The sequence below is a fragment of the Callithrix jacchus genome, chromosome 2 (assembly GCF_049354715.1).
Source record: "Callithrix jacchus isolate 240 chromosome 2, calJac240_pri, whole genome shotgun sequence".
Taxonomy (NCBI): Eukaryota; Metazoa; Chordata; class Mammalia; order Primates; family Cebidae; genus Callithrix; species Callithrix jacchus.
The window spans coordinates 134,460,227-134,482,426 of NC_133503.1; the positions used below are offsets into that span (position 1 = coordinate 134,460,227).

At 38.0% G+C, this 22,200-nt stretch overlaps 1 protein-coding gene across 7 annotated transcripts in view; it reads right to left on the reverse strand.

The window, feature by feature from the left end:
• IQGAP2 (IQ motif containing GTPase activating protein 2) overlaps nucleotides 1-22,200 on the reverse strand; it is a 315,054-nt gene that overhangs the window by 134,166 nt on the left and 158,688 nt on the right. For all 7 annotated transcript variants that reach the window (XM_002744847.6, XM_035291370.3, XM_035291369.3 and 4 more), the window contains 2 exons: nucleotides 18,029-18,106; nucleotides 12,515-12,591 (listed from right to left, as the gene is read on the reverse strand). In XM_002744847.6, the coding sequence (XP_002744893.2) occupies nucleotides 12,515-12,591; nucleotides 18,029-18,106 (155 nt within the window). The remainder of the gene's footprint in view (nucleotides 1-12,514; nucleotides 12,592-18,028; nucleotides 18,107-22,200) is intronic.

Consider the following 22,200-nt stretch of genomic DNA (forward strand, 5'->3'; position numbering starts at 1 on the left):
ATCATTTGTAAGGAGATCAAGAAACAGAGCTAATACGAAACAGCAGGAAACAAATGCAATAAACATTTCTTTGAATATTCCTCACATAATTCTTATTTTATTGAAGATACAGCATGAATTACATTTTGCTTTTCAATATTCCTCCAAGTACCACATACCCTTGAGGAAATATTTGTTTCATATTTTCTAAACCAATAAATAGAGTGACAAGGCTATCAGTCGATGAGGTGATGTTAAACTATGATGTGTGTATATTACCCAAGGGGAAGATGAAAAATAAATTGAATGTATTTAAAAACAAATCCATAAGGTAATAATGATGGCATCCATTAGCCCACCCATAACCTGAGAAAAGAACTTGAGAGCTGGCATCTAAATTCTATCAAAAATGTATGTAATAGTATATATGAGAAAGTAAATGGAATGATTTTTATGGCTTGAGATATTTCAAATTATCACTAAATATGTTGATGTGAGATAGAGCTCCATAGTTTATAGAACATAGAATTTCATTAAATGCATTAAGGAAGTTCAAGATCAAGCCTTTTTTAATGGTATTAAAACAAACTCTTGAAATGTATGATCAGTCATTTAACATAACTAGCTTGCATTAAAACTGACAATAATTTTCTTTCTTTTCTTTTCTTTTTTTTTTTTTTTTTTTTGAGATGAAGTCTCGCTCTTTCACCCAGGCTGGAGTACAATGGTGTGATCTCAGCTCACTGCAACCTCTGCCTTCCGGGTTCAAGCAATTCTCCTGCCTCAGCCTCCCAAGTATCTGGGGTTATAGGCATATGCCACCATGCCTGGCTAATTTTTGTATTTGTTTAGTAGAGACGGTTTCATCATGTTGGCCAGGCTGGTCTTGAACTCCTGACCTCAGGTGATCCACCTGCCTTGGCCTCCCAAAGTGATGGGATTACAGGCGTGAGACACTGTGCCTGGCCAATTTTCTGGTAATTTTTATGAAAAGTAATTCTTTAGAAAAGTAATACATAATCAAAGTTAAAAATTAGTGACTTATGGCTTAAAAAATTACATAGAAAATCACCACTCAGTTACACACTAAATATTTTGATATATATACTTTTAAAGTTGTTTCTGGACGTATCTATTTTATAAACATATATATTATTCTAGAATATGAATGTGCCATAATTTTCTTAAGCAATTACTGAGCATTTAGATTGTTACTAATTAATAACTATGGCAAATAATGCTTTAGTAAACCTACTTACACACACATCTTTGTGCATATTTCTTGTTACAATAAAACCATGAAAACAAAATTGTCGACTTAAAAGGGAACACCCACAATAAAAGTTTTCAATGTATATTGTGCAAATATGATCTCTCTTTTTTTTTTTTTGAGACAGAGTCTTGCTCTGTCACCAGGCTGGAGTCAGTGACACAATCTCAGCTCACTGCAACCTCTGCCTTCTGGGTTCAAGCGATTCCCCTGTCTCAGCCTCTCCAGTAGCTGGGACTACATGAGTGCGCCACCACACCCGGCTAATTTTTTGTATTTTAGCAGAGATGAGGTTTCACCATGTTCGCCAGGATGGTCTCGATCTCCTAACCTTATGATCCTCCCACCTCGGCCTCCTAAAGTGCTGGGATTACAGGCATGAGCTGCCCCGCCTGGTCCAAATGTGATCCTAAAAAGAGATTATATTCATTTATTCTTGTAAGTAAAGGGTTAAAAAAAAATCCTTTTTCCCTTCACATGAGCATTTGACCTTTGGTTAACTTTCTAGCTCTGTTCTCCTAGGAACCTATACTATCAACTGTGTTATAAAAGCATCATTGCTTAGGAATAAATAACCCAATTGATAAATTGTATCTCAACAAGAAAGAACCAGAAATACGTAATAGGCACCATATCTGTGGGCCTTCCTGGGTTCAATGACTCTTATAACTGGTATGGTCTTTGCAGAGAACTGAGAAGCTATGCAGTAGAGCTGTTACTATAGATATTGGCTCCTGGGGGCATGAGGCTTCTAAGCCAGGAGGGTTCAAACCCACTCCTTAGCAGCAAAGTTGTAACCTGGGGTACCAAAGAGCAGAACAGTAGCTTCCAGATGGCTGTATGGACAAGTATGTGGAGTGTCACGAAGGTTCCCACTAAAGAGCAAACACCTGCCAGCATGCTGGCTTTCCCAGCTACTTCTCTCCTGAGCAACAAGTGCCAGATGTGGCTGATGACAGGTGGGTGAATCTGAGTATTTAGCTGAACCTAAGAACCCCGATGGGCATGGCCCTCTCTACCACCAGCACATGTGAATGTCATTTTCTTTGTCCTCTTATCATCACAGGATATAATCAATAAAATCTTTCAAGGGACTGGCAACTGATGGCAACAAGATGTTATTTAAATCTGTATTTCCTTAAGGTAGTTGCGAGAGTAAACATTTTTTCATCCATGCATTGGCCATTCATATGTCTTCCAGGAAATGTCTATTAATGAATTTTTGAATTTTAAAGAATATTTAGGGGTGGAATTTGCCTCTCATTTTCATGCTTTTCCTTTAAAACCACAGCAAAGGACAAAGAACATTTTTTTAAACCAAATGTGTAACATTAGTTTTAATACTAAATTTCAATATGCTATTTATATCTTATCCACAGAGGAAAAGCTTTTATATTAGACTTTGAACATTCTTCAAAGTGAAATAGCCATTATGTATTCATAATCCCAAACTAGCAAGACAGGATACATTCCTTAGTTGACGTTCTAGGTCTTTAGAGATTATCACGTATATGAAACTGCTTACTTTACACAGCCTCTGAAGACTTTACTACCAAAGGTTCATGCCAACAAGTCATTATAATTAAAGCTAGACCATTAAGAGACCATGCTGACATTTTCAAAACCATAATATTTTATGAACCAATTCTCAACTCATTATTACAAGGGGAAGACATTCCAGTTAAAAGGGTGGTCATATTACTTAGAACAATGAAATGTCAACCTCTTCACTTGCTCCTTTCTAGTTAATGTGAACTACAAAATTACACAGGATTTAACAGGCAAGATATACTGCAAAAGAATTCGGGGTAGTGGAAATCAAGCCATCATTTAAGAAATGAGAATAGATGAACAAATAATCAAAAATGTATAATTGTGTCACTTCAGTTTCTTTCATGGCACCTGATTTGCATTTTCCTCTTCTTTTCACAAATTCAAAAATATACCTAAACTAATTTACAAAGAAAACTATAAAAAAAATCAGTGAAATCTAGAAATGTGACAATAAAAGTAGACATCCATAAAATGTCTTTGAGCAACAAATTTTATATCTACTTCAAGTACTTAATGTGCTGAATCTTTAATATGCAATACATATATTAATATCCTGCTGAAGTTTTAATATACTTTTACATTTTTCTATCAAAGCCTAAGCTAATTGGTATCTACTATCCTTCATATACTTCCACCTCTAAGTTACCCACCATTGCAATGTTGATTAGATTCATGCTTTCATTTTTTTATTATATCCACCAATAATTTAGACATCGATAAATTTTATTAGTTGCTTTTCTGATTTCATCTATACCAAATTTTCCTTCTTAGAGTTTAATCTTTGGTTCTTCCGTGTATAAATGTAAGTACTCAGTAAACATTTGTTGAACATAAATGGTATGAATCATCAATTGCACATATTTTAACATTTTCATTTGTTCTGTGGGTCTTGGTTCTGTTTGGTGAATCTAATGCCTCTTTCAGTGTCAGTTTCCTTCGAATATCTGGCATCTTCTGATCCGGGACTCATCTTGGTGTTTGAGACTTGCTGTTTGTTGGTCACTGACCGCAGATCTGCATGTCAGGAGCCAGCATTAAGAAGCTGTAGAGAGCAATGGACCTGATGCCAGGAGGGTACCAGTGTCTTTCCTTCTCAGGCTGGGGACTCTCTTTCCCTTCTTGAGGTCATTAGCTGTCTTGGGTACTGGCATGCTATCCTTCCATCAGCATCTACACTTGCTACTTTAGGGAAGGGCTGTACAGTTCTCCTGGTCCCAGCCTGATGACTGCTCACTTTGAGGCTTTTCTTTTTCTTGCTGTCCCCTTTGCTTGGAGCGAACCTCAAGACAGCTCCTAGCTCTGCTGCATCCCCCAGCATTTTGTGGGCTGTGGTCTTCTCCCAGTTTGTTTCTCAGACAACCGAATCCTGCCTGTTCAATTTATATTAGGAGTTGTTCAAGTTTCTGGTCAGTAGCTGGTATTTGTTATTGCAAATGTATTTTTTTTAAAGGTTATCACTGTAGTTAATTTCACATCAGTTTTGGAAAGAGGGTAAGACAGCTGTTTTCATATTATGTTCTGTTTATCCATTCATTCATTTAATTACTATTTATAGGATAGCTCCTATACAAAAATATTTTTCTTGGCTGGGCATGGTGGCTCACTTTGGGAGGCCAGGGCAGGCGAATCATTTGCGGTCAGGAGTTCAAGATGGGGCGGGTCACTATAGTGAAACCTCGTCTTTACTAAAAACACAAAAAGTAGCTGGGCACGATGGCACATGCCAGTAATCCCAGCTACTCTGGAGAGGCTGAGGCAGGAGAACTGCTCGAACCTGGGAGACAGAGGTTGCAGTGAGCCAAGATTGTACAACTGCACTCTAGCCTGAACAACAGAGTGAGACTCTATCTTAAAAAACAAAACAAAACAAAAATTTTTCTCTACCATGGTGTCCCTAAAGAAAGGTAGTTGGGCTACCAAAAAATAGAGGTTTAATGGTAACATGAATTAAAATGTTTATACTAAAGTGTTAATTTTCCCCTTTGATAATAAAGAAGTTAGATAGCTATTTCCAATTAGGCTTTTTATTTCTCCATTGTACACTGTAATGTTAAATCTCACAATAAACAAACATCCTGGCTTAAGTAAAAGTCACCACAAGGTGGTGCTGAAAAGCTAGCATTTTGAAGATGGAAGGCTCTTTGCTTTTAAATTTAAGTCTGATATATTTTTAAGCTAATGTTGATCAGGTAAATATCTCATTTGCATATCAAAAAATATATTGTATATTTTCTGTTTGGCCTCAATTTTCAACATTTAAAAATAATCATTGATGTTGAGGTTTAAACTGTTAGGTTTGAAAAGATCACTTTTCATGGTGTGGGCTTGTTACATCTAATATCTGTGTGGGAGGTGCTTTCCAGCTGATTACTCAAATGGCTGAATGTTTATCAGGAAACCGTTTACCCAGTATTCCCATGCGGAAAAGAATCAGCAATAGCAAACTACTCCTTCCCAAGCATTTAAATTCAAATGAAGCTGCTCATTACCCGAAGTATACAGGAAATCAAGTCTTAATCTTAAAAAAAATAGTCCATTGAATAGAAAAAATACCACTCTCGTGTAGATCTTCAACACTGAATTTGTTAAGCCCCATTTGGTACCTAACAGCCAAGTCAAAGGGCTGAGAGCATTCCAAAGGAAGTTGTGGAATTCATATCACCTTCGCTTCTCATGTCTAGGAGAGTACTTTGTGTGAAGCAGCAAGGCTCTTACCACACCAAAAGCTACCGCACACCTGTGCAGCCAAAGCCAGCAACAGAGGGCTGCCCAGAGGTAGCTACAGTCTTGTTGACCTATGTGCTCCTATTTGTAAAATAATATCACTTAAAGTCCAGAAAGCAATAAAGTTTTAAAAAATACCATTATTGTATATCATGAAAATAGTAATAGTAGTTGCTGTTTTATCTACTGAACCAAATTTTTCCATCTTACTCACATACATCACTGCCAATATCATATGGCATTACCACTTTCAAGATAAAACTAGTGGTATTAGTTTTTTCTACTACTTTCAAGGTACATACTAAAAGGTACTATAGTAATGAAATGCAAACTTAAAAGGCAGGAACTAAATTTATTTCAGCTTTCTTGGATCATATTGTATGTAGCTCATTTTATACCATAACATGTGGGATGAATGTTTGTGTATCAAAGCCTCATCGTAGAGCAGAAAGACCACAGGACTAGAATCCAGAAGCCCTGGATCCTGGCCCCAAAACTGGTAAAACCTTGATGTGTGACTATGAGCAAGTCACGTAACCCAAGCTTTCAGTTCCCTTATCTGTGAAATGAATGATCTAGACTACAATAACTTCCCAACGCCCTTCCAGTTCTCCAGTTCCACGATTCTTCATTTAAAACATGTTAAATATAATAGCTGAGAGGCCTGTGCTGAAGTTCAAGTCTGATACCACTGTTCTTTTAATTTTCTTAGAAGTGGGAAAATAATTGACTTCTTTTGAAGCCAATGGCTGGCTGAATTCATAATAGCACAGGTTCAGTTCTCACACAGCCTGGTTTTACTAACTGTGTGACCTTCGGCAGCCTCTCTGTGCTTCAACTGCCTTGGTTATAAAATGGGACTAATAATAGTAACCACTCCAGAGGTATGCTGTGAATATAAAATGAGATTATACCAGTTAAGTATTTTGTGCAGTGCCAGATAAATAGTTAAAAGCTCCATTTGTGTAAGCCTTTGTTCTTATTATTCTTCGTTAAATAAATGTGTCCTTTGTATACAAACGCTTATTGATAACCTATCAAAGTGGTTTCCCTACTTTTTCCAATGCCAAGAATCTCTATTTTGCCACACAGACTCCATGTTTGAAACAGCTTTATCTACTGAATCAAATTTTTCCATCTTAGTCACATATGTCTCTGCCAATATCATATCAAAATCCAGGGTTTTATACCTAATTTTCAGCCCCAAACCAAAGGATTCCTGAGGCAGCCTTATCATTGCAAAATTAGTTCAGTTAAACCTCCTGAAGAGTTAAACACACAAACTCCAGAGATTTTAAGTTGGAATCAATGGTGTGTAAGCTGTGTAAAGTAACAAGACGTGGTTCATAGTGTCTTAAGAGCTCAGCATTTAGGAAGATAGAAAGGCATAACTACCATAATAATAATAATGTAGGACATTAAGAGGAGGAAAGGGAAGGGAATGGTTCAGAGCACAGGGAGAATTCTGAACAAGGAAGGACTTAAAAGAAATAAGCAGGTGCAGTTGCCTCCCTCACCTTACTCCCAAATACTGCCATCTCCAGATATCCCTCCTGAGAACTTACGATTAGAGCCTGTCCTTTGGGTTAAGAAACTGTCTTTAGAAATCTTATTTATAAATGCAAATATGTTCACTGTTAGAGATATAATCAATCTGATATAAGGGTTCAATCGGTTTCTTAGGGAAGGAAAGGGTTCTAAGGGAATGGAGTGTTGAGACAAGTAAAGTTATGCATTAATGCCTGAGGAGTGGATTCAAAGGCAACCTGGTAAACAAGACAGCCACCTGGCTGTGCAGGAGCTGGCTAGACAAACCCTCTTCCACAAAGCTGCCAGGGCACTTGGGCAGCTGGTGAACCAGGAGTGGGTCTGCCAGAGCCATGGCATCACCACTGCACCCGAAAACATGCCTGCTGTGACATAGCTACAGAAGTGGCAGCAGGAAGAGTAATCCTCTCACAGAGGAAAGGCAGACATAGCTTTAGTTTGTGGCTGTCCATGTAGAAGAATCTCAATGATTAAATAAACTAGACAGCAAGAAAAGCAAAATTCAGTATGCTAATAATACTAAACTTGAGAAATCAATATAAACACATGAAATTTAAGAGAATTCCCTAGGAAGTAGTTGGTTCCACATCTCAAAGCAGAAATAATCAGAACAGGATTGGTAAATCCTGTTATGACCACAAGCAAGGATATTTTAAAGAATGTCAGGGATGGTGCTAGAAGGACAAGTAAGTGGGCCAGAAAGAGCTCAGACTGACCAAGCTGAAACAATCTGGTTCATCAAAAAAAAAAAAAAAAAGAGAGATAATAATCTTGGTAAAGTCTGAGAAAGGGCATGGGTTCAAAACAATAATCAAGAGAATAATATACAGTGTCCAAAAAGGAAGTTGTAATAAAAAATGAGATAAATAGTGCATGTGTATTTCTATTTACTTTAACAAGTTGGGGAACGTTATTAAGACACAAGTACTCTGTTTCTTCTATGATCTCTTTTTTGTTTTTGTTTTTCAAATTGAGATGGAGTCTTGCTCTGTTGCCCAGGTTAGAGTGCAGTGGCAAAATCATGGCTCACCGTAACCTCCGCCTCTCAGGTTCAAATGATTCTCCTGCCTCAGCCTCCCGAGTAGCTGTGATTACAGGCGCCTGCTACCATGCCCGCCTAATTTTTATATTTTTGGTAGAGACGGGGTTTCACCATCTTGGCCAGGCTGATCCTAAACTCCTGACCTCAAGTAACCTGTCTGCCTCGATCTCTCAAAGTGCTGGTGTGAGCCACCATATGAGTCACCACTCCTGGCCTCTATCTGTTTTTATATATATATATATATATATATATATATATATATAGTACATGAAAGAATAAAGACCAAGAACTTTGAGTAAGCTAAATAGCTCCAGAAAACGGAAGTGCCCCACATTAAGGAAGAACCAAGGAGCATAGGTGGTGACAGAAACACTGGGTAGAAGGAGGGCCCAGCAGTGGTGGTCACAACCAATAACTAAGTGAAGGCAGGACTAGAAACATGATCTGAGATGATGAATAAACCCAAAAGCCTAAAGATCACTGGGTACAGTCAATCCCTTGTTTCCTAGGGGATGAAATCTCTAGAAAACCCAACTAATTAAAAAAAAAATACTTAAAAGGCACACATAAGCTTTTAATAATGTGAATGGATCAGGCCAATACATCATTATGACAGGACAATGGATTATACAATGCTGGTCAAGTGAGACTTAGAAAGTAAATTATTTCAGGGTGATAGGGAATGGGGGCAGGGGTGGGGGCCACATTGTAAATAAAAACGTACCTGAAAGCCAGGTCCTTAAAAGTAAATGCAGTCTGATTGTTTTTTTTAAACAAGGAAAGTTTACCCTGACGCCTGTGGCCAGGGCTGACTCACCATGGGAGAAGAACGCAAAGTTGTGCCATGGTCTGACCCACAGTGATCCATCAGAAACCTAGATCTGTAATTATGGCAGGTTTGCAAGGGTATTCTTTTGTTTCTGTTGCCACTAAGACTACTCAATTCTGGGTAGGTATCAAAATAATATAATAGCCTAGGACAACTCAAAATTAGCTATAAATACTAAACAAAATGAGTGAAGCTTGTAGTATGGGTCTTAAAGAATAGGTTTCAGTGTAGTAAGTTTGTAATAATGTACCTGGGCATTCCACCTGCTCTTTAAGGTATCTGAAGTACTCAAAATATTAGTTCGACTAAATTATTTCAATTCTTTCAAGGAATTCACTTTTATGACCATTGAAACAAATAACAGTGGTTTAACATCATTTATCGTAAGTCTTTAACAAGGTGGGCACTAAAGAGCATGCTGAAAAAGTGTTCTTACCCATGCATAAAAGGCCTCCAGAGATTTTTTAAAAATTAGTATAGTAACTAGTTAGCAAGGCTGTCACTCTGGAACTGGTTCCTTTTCCTTGCAGGGGTCTTGTACCATTCCAAAAGAAGCCACAAAAGGCAAACATGCCATAAGCAGTATGCACTTTAAGTCCAAATATATAAAAATAGTTACAGTAGTTTTCACTTGGTGTTGAGATAGTGGGTAGTTTAGCTTTTTCTTTAACATTCTTCCTGAATTTTCCTAACCACAATGAGCATACCTTTTGTTTTTTGGAAAAAAAAATGAGAAAAAGACACACATTTCTTTGAAAAAAGAATGATGCCATTACCACTAAGGTGAGTTTGTCTACATTAGGTGAAGCCTGAGAATTTCCTCCAGTGCTGCTGGGGCAATGTTCACGGAGTCTGGCTTGAGAACGCCAATCTAAACGGACACAGGGATTGGTGAGTGGTAGGACACAAGACTGGGATCAGGAATAAAATGAAAAGGTGAGGGGCAGGCAGGAAAAGGGAAACAGATGCAAACAGGAAACAAAGGCAAGTACCCAAGAGATCTTAGGGTATTAAACCCAAATCAAGATGACAGGGAAGAGGAGACAAGTTTGGTCAGGGCTAAGAGCTAACTTTGTGCATCAAGTCAGGCCCACAGGCTGGGTAGGAAGAAGGCAGCGCCTAGCAAGCTTAACTTCCTGGAGGAAACTTCCCTGCTGGCTTCTGAGCTATATAATCAGAATCTCTAACCTGCCTAATTACCAAGTAATAACAACTCTCAAATAGAGCAGCAGTGCTGTATTTGCAGCCAGGATGTAAACGTTGAAAAACATGTTAGTTCATTTCTATCATCACTTCTAACTATGCGGCAAGAGTATTTATTAAATCCTTTGTATTTATCAGAGGATTGCTCTTCAGCTTCCAAATATGTCTTGTACAAAAGAGCAGAATATCAGCCTCCTTTGAGTGACTGGCTATATTTTAAATCAGAGCAGGAACAAGTTTTGGTGGAAAAAGCATCAGATACACTTGGGACTTCTTGATTCCATAGTGATAGGCAGCTATACAATAATTCGGAACAAAGAAAAGTGAGGAGAATGGTTATTTACTAAATAAATATTGCTTCTGAAGATCAAATATCCTCCTTAAGATCAGGTCTGGTGAATGACATGACCCAACAGGAATCCCCTCCAGGATAAGTCAAAGTAATGGAGATGTGTATGATGAGTAACTGAAAAACACAGTCCTGGAAAATATCATATCAATATTTGTATACAATTGGCAATGATAAACAAAAAGTTGTTTTTTCTTTGTTTACTAAGCTATTCAAGCCATTGTTAAAACCATGGCAAATACACATTTGTAAGCCTAAGTGAAGTTCTATATAACTCCTTTAGAAGAACTGTGATATCACCAGAAAGGAACTTAGCATATCATTTGTTTAAAGCTGCTTAACATGAACTTCCAAGGTGTCTACTCAGAAAATCAACTGAAACTTACACAAGACAGTGTATGAGCATGCGACAGAACTAGAGATGAGCACTATGATGTGCACATATAGCAATGGCATTAACTAGTGGTGGCTGGTTCAGCAGGTTACAGACCCAGTACTAACTACAGTGTTCAGTACTCATTCTAAGATCTGAAAAATATTTAATAAAGAATAAGGCCGAGGCGGGTGGATCACGAGGTCAAGAGATCGAGATCATCCCGGTCAACATGGTGAAACTATTTTTAGTAGTCTCCACTAAAAATACAAAAAATTAGCTGGGCATGGTGGCGCATGCCTGTAATCCCAGCTACTCAGGAGGCTGAGGCAGAAGAATTGCTGGAACCCAGGAGGTGGAGGTTGCAGTGAGCCGAGATTGCGCCATTGCGCTCCAGCCTGGGTAACAAGAGTGAAACTCCATCTCAAGAGAAAAAAAAAAAAGAATATTGGGCGATACAAATTGAAAATATTCTTCAACATAAGCACTTTTACACATGCAGCTTTTAGAAAACCTGTGGCATAATTATACTCTAGCTACATATGAGGAGGCAGCATAGAAGTAGGTTTGTTTTTCTTTTTTTAACCAGTTGTTCTAAGTTGTTAGAATAAAAAAACCATAGCAAAGACACCTATACTTGGTCTGTATTTCTAGCAACTGTCATCTTCCAAAGCAATCCCATACGTACTGAGTGGGGGGTAAAGTCAAATTATATGACATAATCAAATTTCTTCTCTGGAAAGCCAACACCACCGTGAATTATTGTTGAAATATTTTCCTTTGGAGAGGAAAAGAGCCATGAAGAAGTCAACATAAACCTCTAGGCAGAGTACTCTGCCAGGAAAATGACTTCTAGTGATAAAAACACAAGGCAGATGTTCTAAAAGAAATTTAAAATTTAACCAGACATGAAGGCTTCCAAAACCATTATCTGTGTGCACTCAAGACAACAGCTACAAACTGGATTTTTAGAATAATCTTTGTTACCTTCTAGACATCACATTTCTCCCAGGACAAAAAGATAAAATGCAAACTGTGAACTAGCAGAATTTCAGCATTTTTCAAAAATTAAGTTGTCAAACAACTGCTTTAAAATAATGAATGTGCCCTGATTTGACTAACTTACACCAACTATTATGTATCTTCTTTATCCTTAGGGTACAAATTCTATTGAAGAGAAGGTCAAAGGAAATCATTCCTAACATTATATTTTCTTAATCTATGATAAGATTTAAATTAAATTATAATTTTAACTGCATTAAACCAAAATTAAGACTATTAAAGCTGCTCATTTGATATATTTGTAAACTAGGTCATAATTCAAGAATATAGTAGTACATTATAATTGGATAACTAAAAGTTTCAACTTAAATTCTCTCTTTATTATACTTAATGGTTTTCATTCATTTTCTGATTTTCTATTTTGAGATAGATTTTTAAAAATAAGAAAAACATTTTTCAAGTTTAAAGATTGTTTATATGTGACCATTATTTTAATTTTGTACCAGCAAATCCAAAACAATAGAATCTAATAAAAAGTTCTTCAAACTATTAAAGTAACTTAAAATCTCTTTCAAAATTGAAATTTTAGTTTTATTTAAATCTACTTCCTAGAGTGCCTTTTAGCTGCATTTTCCCCCTACCTCAGTGCGTGAATGCAATATATCATTCTTGGTATGTTTTTCCGATCATAGACATCTGTTGTTTCTGGATAAAATATCTGGAAAACAAAATAAACAATACTTTCATTATACGTTTTGCTTCATTTTAACTCCTCGAAATGATCCTACTTTGATTGTCCTTGCTATCCTACAATTATATAAATATGGAGGAACCTCTCTGGCACTGCTTCATCCTGCTGTGGAGATAGGCCAATCACTGTATCTGGACCCCTGCCCGACAGCACGCCTCTTAATGGTCCACAAGAGGATGGTGGGGGCCCCAGCCAGCTACTCCAAGAAGGCTGTGTCCACAGTGCTGGTGGCAGTGTTTCCTTTCACAGGGCATGAGCACACCTGGGCTCTGCCCCCTGCAGCCTTCATACTCCTGTGACTTCCCAGAGGTCCCATGGACCTGAGAAGGGTGTCCTTTTAATAACTACTTTATTTCATTGTTAAAAACTTGGCATATATATTCTGTACACATGTATACATGCATATATAATACAAACACAATTTAAAAAATCTGCTTAAAGTAATACATTTTCACCAAATAAAATCTGAAAGTATACAAGGTACGAAGGAAAAACACCTAGGATCCTACCTCCCAGATTGCCACTGCTAGCAATTTTGTCCCTATTTTTCTTCTGGTCTTTTTTCTATATGTCTTTGATTTTTTAGGTTTATAGATAAGTGTGCATGTGGAAACAAAACTGTACTTAGTGTAAACCTGTTTAAAACACTTAACAGAATGCAAGTATTTCCCATCCCCATCATTATTCTGTAAGATTATTTTTAATAGATGTATATGACTCTTTTATATTTTTGAATCATAGCTTAGCCAGTTCCCCATGATTGAAGATGGTTTGTTTTGCTTCTAATTTTTTCCCTATTTTAAGCCACTGCAATGAATATTTCTGTATTTTCTTCTTTTTTTTTTGTTTTTTTGAGATGGAGTTTTGTTCTTGTTGCCTAGGCTGGAGTGCAATGGTGCGATCTCAGCTCACCACAACCTCCACCTCCCTGATTCAAGCAGTTCTTCTACCCCAGCCTCCCAAGTAGGTGGGATTACAGGCATGTGCCACCACGTCCAGCTAATTTTGTATTTTTAGTAGTAGAGATGGGGTTTCTCCATATTGGTCAGGCCAGTCTCAAACTCCTGACCTCAGGTGATCTGCCCGCCTCAGCTTCCCAAAGTGCTGGGGTTACAGGCATGAGCCATCGCACCTGGCCTATTTCTGCATTTCTGAGCATCTGATAATTTTGGATAATCATCTAAATATGAAATTACTAAGCTGAAAGGTCTGAACATCAAGGTTTTGAACACACTTTGACATTCTTTTCTTTTTACAAAATTTTTATTTTAGGTTTGGGGTAGATATGAAGGTTTGTTACACAGCTAATGTGTGTCATGGGGGGTTATTGTACATATTATTTCATACTCTTTTTCTTAAACTTGAAAATAACAGCCTGATAAGAAACAGATTTCAGGCCAGTTGCAGTGGCTCATGCCTGTAATCCCAGCACTTTGGGAGGCTGAGGGGGGCAGATCACCTGAGGTCAGGAGTTCAAAATCAGCCTAGCCAACATATAAAACACCATCTCTACAAAATTAACCAGGCGTGGTGGTGCATGCCTGTAATCCCAGCTACTTGGGAGGCTAAGACAGGAGAATTGCTTGAACCTGGAAGGCAGAGGTTGCAGTAAGCCAAGCATGTGCCACTGCCCTCCAACCTGGGTGACAAGAGCGAAACTCCGTCTCAAAATAAACAAACAAACAAATGAATCAACAGAAGAAACAGATTTCAGAGTGAGGCACCAAACTTCTCTGTTTCCAAGCACACACACAAAATAATTAAACTTGAGGCTTTTAAAATTAAGATAATCATTTAGACATTATTTGCTTTAAGTAAATATAAAAATGAATTCAAAAACTAAAATCATGTATCATATGGTAGTACTTGATACTCAAGTGCAATTTTCTATTGGTCATTGAGAAGAGCTGAGAAAAGAAAGAAGCAAAATTCCTTGAGCTAATCACTAAATACTTAAAGAAATGGCAGTAGCCTATGAAATTTAAAAAGCCTTTCCAACTTTCTTTTAACACATTTGCTACTAAAGTGTCAATGAGAAGAGGATCACCAAATTCAGAAGAGTATTAGCTGTGTATAGTGGTGTTTTGGAAGGCAGAGGCAGGCAGATCACCTGAGGTCAGGAGTTCAAGACCAGCCTAATCAACATGGTGAAACCCCGTCTCTACCAAAAATTAAAAAAAAAAAAAAAAAAAATAGCTGGGCGTGGTGGAGCACACCTGTAGTCCCAGCTACTTGGGAGACTGAAGCAGAAGAATCACTTGAACTCAGAGGCAAAGAGACAAAGTGGCTGAGATGGCACCACTGCAGTCCAGCCTGGGCAACAGAGTGAGACTCCATCTCAAAAAACAACAAAAGAAAGAGTATTACCAGGTTTTAAGTTCTCTATGTAAGGAGAGAACAACTACAACTGCCTCTTCCCTTTTCTTTAAACAAGAACCTGTTATATTGATATTTCTCCTGGAAAGCCATTGTAAGTGTCTTCCTTCAGCAAGGAGATGAGATCAATTTATAGTTCACCAGAACGTTTTATTCAGCATTATATTTCCAGCACCATGATACTGAGCACAGAGTAGGCACTTAATATTGATAAATGAAGGAATGCCAGTTAAATACAATACATCAAAGTCAATTCAGTACACAGTTAGTTTCTTGCCCCTGCAATGCAATATATCAATGACTTCATAATAAAAACCAACATTAAAACAGAATCTGCTATATAACACCACTTGTTTGACCCTAAATATACGTAACTTGAAAAGGTTTACATCAAATTGATCAAATCTAATGAAATTATCCGAATTTGATGTTGCCTTATATAGAACAATTCTGTTTATATTCTTTTTTAATTAATCTGTTTACCACCCATTCTCTAGTTAGTACTTGCTAAATCACCGTCCAGAAATATGAATTATGCATTACAGCTAGTTCCTAGAAGGAAACAGCATCTAACGTTCTGGGCATTTTAGGAGAAGAGAAAATAGTTTGACTAAAAATAAAATTTAAATATTGATCATTTCAAGATAAAATGAGATTGAGCTAAAACAGATATGGGCACACTTATATTAAAAATAGGCATTCATAAATTACATTTAAGGAATCTTTTGTTTCCGTGGTGGTGGATGTTTTTCATTGCAAACCTGGCACAACAGAGGTCTTCATAACTCAGTAGCTTATCCTCTTGACCTCCAGCAAGACCACTCCTAAATAATTTTTCAGAAATAGCTGGATAGGCCAGGTATGGTGGCTCATGCCTATAATCCCAATACTTTGGGAGGCCAAGGCAGGCAGATCACCTGAAGTCAGGAGTTTGAGACCAGTTTGGCCAACATGGAAAAAACCCGTCTCTACCAAAAATACAAAAAATAGCCAGGCGTGGTGGTGCGTACCTGTAAACCCACCTACTTGGGAGGCTGAGGCAGGAGAATCACTTGAACCTGGGAGGCGGAGGTTGCAGTAAGCTGAGACTGCACCACTGCACTCCAGCTTGGGTGGCAGAGCGAGACTCTACCTCAAAAACAAAAAAAACCCCAAAAAACTGTACATACTAAGCAACACATAGGAGCAAGCTATTGAACCTGATGGGTCTCAAGGACCACATGCAGAGCAAAAAGAACGTGACTCAAAGTTTACCTGCTGTATAATTACATTTATATACTGTGATTAAAATGCCAAAACTATAGAGAGATGGACAACATATTAGTGGTTGCCAGGGAACAGGGCTGGGGAGGGATGCAATCAGAAGGACCACTCTTCTGTCTGCCTGTGTCTTGACGGTGGTAGTAGTTACACAAATCTATTAATGGGATAAAACTGCACAGAATCATGCATACATGCACACACATGCACATTCATACAAATAAATGCATGTGAAATGGTGAAAACAGAAGAAAGTCTGTAGTCTCGTTTACATTAATACACCAATGTCAATTTAGTATGTACTGCAGTTAGATGTCACCACTAGAGGAAAGCTGAATGAAGGATACACATAGAAGCACTATTTTTACAGCTTCCTGTGATTCTATAATTATTTCAAAATAACAAGTTTCAAAAATAGTTCTACAATTTTTGTCAAATGTAATTATTTCCTCATTTCCTTCACGTGCCTAATTCTCTCACAGACTTTAGGATGCCTGCTCTTTGAATTTAACAAGAACTGATATTTGCTGAATAAATTATATTTAGGAGGTCTATTTTCAGAGTAAGAGCCATAACCCCCTAGCCTTTACAAGTGATACTATGTGTTATAATAATAATTTATAGGCCGAGTGTGGTAGCTCATCCCTATAATCCCAGTGCTTTTGGGATGTCGTGGAAGACAGATCGCTTGAGCTCAGGAGTCTGAGACCAGTCTGGCCGACATGGCAAAACTCTGTTTCTACAAAAGTAAATACAAGGATTAGCTGGGCATGGTGGCAGCTACTTGTCTGTGGTCGCAGCTACTCCAGAGGCTGAGGTGGGAGAAATCACTTAACATGGGAGGTAGAAGTGGTAGTGAGCTGAGATCCAGCCACTGTACTCCAGACTAGGTGACAGAGCCAGACTGTCTTGAAACAAAATTTTGTAAACAATAATCTACAAAAAATAAATTTACAATAATTTACAGTAATAAAATATATAATGATACAATGAGTTTTTTTTTTTTTTTAAATAGAGACAGGGTCTTGTCGTGTTGCCCAGGCTGGTCCCAAACTCCTGGCCTCAAGTGATTCTCTCACCTGAGTCTCCCAAAGTGCTGGGATTACAGGCATGAGCCACCACACCTGGCTAAGCTTAGAATCTTTATGTACAAGGCTGGGCACGGTGGCTCATGCCTGTAATCCCAGCACTTTGGGAGGCCGAGACGGGTGGATCACGAGGTCAAGTGATCGAGACCATCCTGGTCAAACAAGGTGAAACCCCGTCTCTACTAAAAATACAAAAATTAGCTGGGCATGGTGGCGCGTGCCTCTAATCCCAGATTCGGGAGGCTGAGGCAGGAGAATTGCTTGAACCCAGGAGGCGGAGATTGCAGTGAGCCGAGATCGCGCCATTGCGCTCCAGCCTGGGTAACAAGAGCAAAACTCCATCTCAAAAAAAAAAAAAAAAAAAAAGGAATCTTTATGTACAAATAGCAACGCAAGAAAGGGAGGTGGTTGTTTTAGATGGATCAACTACCTACCAGCTATAACTTGTTCTGCCTTTATTTTGTACACACTTTTACCTGGCTGCTCTCAATCTGTGCACACCCCTCATTCTGAGTTCTTGTCATATGTTACTTTGGATAGGTCTTTCCATATTTTTTATTCCTCACATTTCTCATTTCTACATTAACATAACCCAGTCTCCAAAGTCATTGCTTATAAAGAGGTGTTTGTGCACTACCCCTTCGCCCTTCCAGTCCAGGTTCCAGTGTGTGAAGGCTTACCTTGGGTAGACCGATAGACTCCATTGCTCTTAACCACTGGACGGTATTATCAGTGTGTCGAAAATGAAGGCCGGACTTCTAACATGAGGATAGGAGGGAAAAAAGAAGAGAAGGAACCACACGAAAAGTGAGTCATTTTTAGTAACTTTTTTCATGTACAGGATGCTTTTCAATTGTACTTCTTTTAGAACAGAGTTATTAATGTTCACATAAACAGAGACATGCTAAAGGAGGCTAGACTGTATCTTGGCAACATCCCAACCATCTGTTATGAATCGTGAATTTCCATAATTCATATATTTGAGGTAAATTCTGAACTAGAATCTCCAAGACCATTTAATGTCTAGCATGCTTAAGGATGTTTTATGAGACACATGTACACAGGCATGTGTGTGTACACACATACACACACATGCATGTCGTCTAGATTTTGGCAACCATGGCTGAGAGGCCTAGCAACTTCAGAAAAAAACAGGATTTTTAGAAGATTACATTTTTTTTTTCTAATCATGAATGTAGTATTTCTACAGAAAACCTAGAATAAATGTAGCCAAAATACAAACACGAAAACAAAAACAAAAAACATCCTAGAACTCAGAGCAAATTTTATTATTGATTCTTCTAATTTAACCCTGATCTTGGTTTTGTATAAGAAGCAAACCTTCACCAGAAATATTTAACGATATCTTTTTCTATCCCTACAATAAAAATAGTTTTTGTATATCTTCCATTTCTTTTTTAGTCATTATCAGGTCATTTCTTCTGCACAGTCTGTAAGTATAGCATTCTTGCCTGTATCACATAAAAATTTATCAGAAATAAACCATTAAGAAATTTAAAATGATCTTTTGATTTTCACTTATTAAATGCATAGCACAATGTTATCTGTTCATTGTAATTTTTAAACAAATGTACAAAACAATAACTATAGCAAGTTTCACCATATAACTAACATTCAGTAGTGATCACATTCAGAAAGTTTGGCTCTTCCCATCTTCTGTTACCTTCTACATCTAATAGTTTGTTATTTAAAAAGTATTTTCATGGCTTTTAGAAATTATAAATTATAAGCAACTTAACATTTGACAAATGTTTCTGCCTTTTTTGTGATAGCCACTATTCGTGATTGAAGCATGTGTTCCAATTGTTTTATGTAAATTATCCCTAATTTTCAAAATACCCTGAAAGCTAATTATCATTCCTATTTTTTTTCCAGTGTTCATAACAGCTTTAGTTTAATAGACCAGAACTGTGAATAACGGAAATGTTCTTTAGTAGGTAAATAAGATCAAACAAACTCTGGTGCATTCATACAATAAAATAAATCTTTTTTTTTTTTTTTTTTTTGAGACAGAGTTTTACTCTGCCACCCAGGTTGGAGTGCAGTGGCGTGATCTCGGCTCACTGCAACCTCCATCTCCTGGGTTCAAACAATTCTCCTGCCTTAGCCTCCTGAGTAGCTTGGACTATAGGCATGCGCCACCATGCATTTTTTTTTTTTTTGTATTTTTAGAAGAGACAGGGTTTCACCATGCTGGCCAGGCTGGTCTCAAACTGCTGACCTTGTGATCCGCCCGCTTTAGCCTCCCAAAGTGCTGGGATTACAGGCGTGAGCCACCTCACCCGGCCATAAATACCTATTTTTTTTTTTAACGATTTGGAAAGATAGGCCAAAAAGATGAAGTGATTTGCCTAAAGTCAAGTAGCTGTGAAGTGGCTGAACTGGGATTCAAGACTACGTCTCCCTGGATCTCAAAACCTTCCCTATGCTAACACTCTCCCAGAGAAGAATGCAGGACCTAGATTGTTTGATTATTCTTTGGAAGGCAAAAATTAACTAGTAATGAAATAGGTAGAGGAAGGGAGAGTTGAAGGAAGGGAAGGAGGGAAAGAAATAAAGAGCCCAGAGAGTTGACAGGTCAGGCCATACTGTTTGAGTGTTTCTAACTCAGCAAAAATTTGCTTAATACAAATAATCTTCAGACAAGGCCACTCTGTGACCATGGAGGAACAAGACAGAAACAATCCACACAATCAAGTCTGAACCAAGACAGAGATGAGAACCCTCTGTGCCACAAAATAAGGTCCCCCTCTTCCAACTAATATGAGCTACTCTGCTTTCTTTACTGACGACAATCTAAGTCCGTATTCAATCTTCCCACCTCCCAGATAAAAATTACCAAGACACCAAATTGATCCCACCTACTGACAACACCCAAAAGAAAACAGGTTCTTGCTTTCCTAAATTCCTACTAGAATCACCCAGCACAAGCTTAAATCTACTCACTTCTCTTCCCTGTGGCAATATGGGTATGCATTTTTCTTGCCCAACGAGTTAAACAAAGCTAATCTTGTTTGACTACGGTGGGTTTCTGGTGTCCAAAAGTGGTGGGCTCCAACAATCCCAAATCATGTAACAAAGACTCCCACATATTTAGTGTTTTTTTTTAGCGAAGTTATCTCAGGAAAGATACAAATCTTTCAGAACCTTGGTTCCTGAGCCACAAAATGCTTCTCTGAGTTGCAGAGATTAAACTGAGAATATATGCAACGTGTTTAGTTGCAAAGTACACATGCAGTAACTATTACCTATAATAATTATTACACTTCAAGATTAGGCTTGGAACTTTTATTTACCTTTAAGCTTAGAAAAAAGTTCAGTGCTTCACGTTAAGAGGCACTGAAGAAAAGGGTAGTTATCTTGATCATCTTTCTGCAACAAATGAAATGACAAGATTTCAAATCCTTAATCCTTTTAAACTACCTGCGAACGTTGACTTCAGAACCCTATGATTCATGTTTGCGTAAAGAGCACACTTTGGCGAGTAAATTGCGGCAATAACATTACCAATCTACTGAGTGTGCTTCAGTTGGAATAAAAACGGTCTTCTAAATAGGCTTGAAATAATTTCAGTCCATTATAATCATTTTTAGCGAGTGTTTTCTTCCCCCTCCAGTCCTGTATATTACTATTAGATGAGGTGACATGTGTACAGTCAGATTTAGTCAAGGGTTGCTATTGTACATACACCTAATTTCTTTCAGGTATTGGACCAGGAAGCATTCCACTGCTGACCTAGTACACCAGCAAACATGGTTCATCTAGTTTAAATTGCATAGATAAGGAATTACGTGGTCCTCACTGGATGCTAACATCCTACGTATTGGAATCAGAATGTTTTAAAACCATGAGGTAGTTTAAAAATCAATAACATTATCCAAATTTGCTTATTTTACAGATGGGAAAACTGAGGGCACAAGTAAGACACTTGAGTTGACCTAACTTGTTAGGCTCAAGGTTAAGACTCCCTTGTAGAACCCCTTACTTCGAGTCCAAATATTACGTTCGTTTTACTGCTCAAAATATTCAATGTTCAAAATAGAACAAGCACTGCTTCCAATATTCACTAGATGCTCATGTCTATCAGGCACCATGCCAAGTGCCTTGCACGGATCACTCTGCGCCTCACAATATCTCTGTAAAGGCAGATACTGTTGTTATTTGGTTGAGGATCCCTTATCTGAAATGTTTGGCATCAGAAGTGTTTCAAGTTTCTGATTTTTACAAATTCTGGAATATTTGCATCAGACATACTCACTGAGCATCCCTAATCCAAAAATCCAAAATCCATAATGCTCCAAGGAGCATTTCCTTTGAGTGTCCCGTCGGTATTCAAAAAGATTTGAATTTCGGAGCACCTTGGATTTTTGATTAAGGATATTCAATCTGTGTTCCCACTTCACAGGTGAGGAAACTGAGGCTCAGAGAGCTAAAGTCAAGGGTGAAGCAAAACTCTGAAGTATTTTGATTCTACAGTTCACACTGCTAACCACTGTGTGCATGCCTTCCCTATCTAAGGCACACCTACACATTCAACAAGAATGTATTAATTATAAACCTGCAATTATCAAGGCACTGTTCAGGGTACTCTTTATCTTTGAGCCTTGTCAGACTGAAACCTCTCCAAGGAATGCCCTTTCATCCTCTTCTTTCTGTTGTCTGCCCCAGTCTGCCTGGGAAAACTAATCTCTCAAGCCCCCACCATCCAACAACCCCTTTAGAATGGACAGGACCTCTCCCTCCTCCTTGGTCATCTCCCACTGTCCACCCAGCTGTCTTCTCTTCATGGCCCTCCACCCATTTCTATTTCCTTTTCAGGATCCACCCCTGG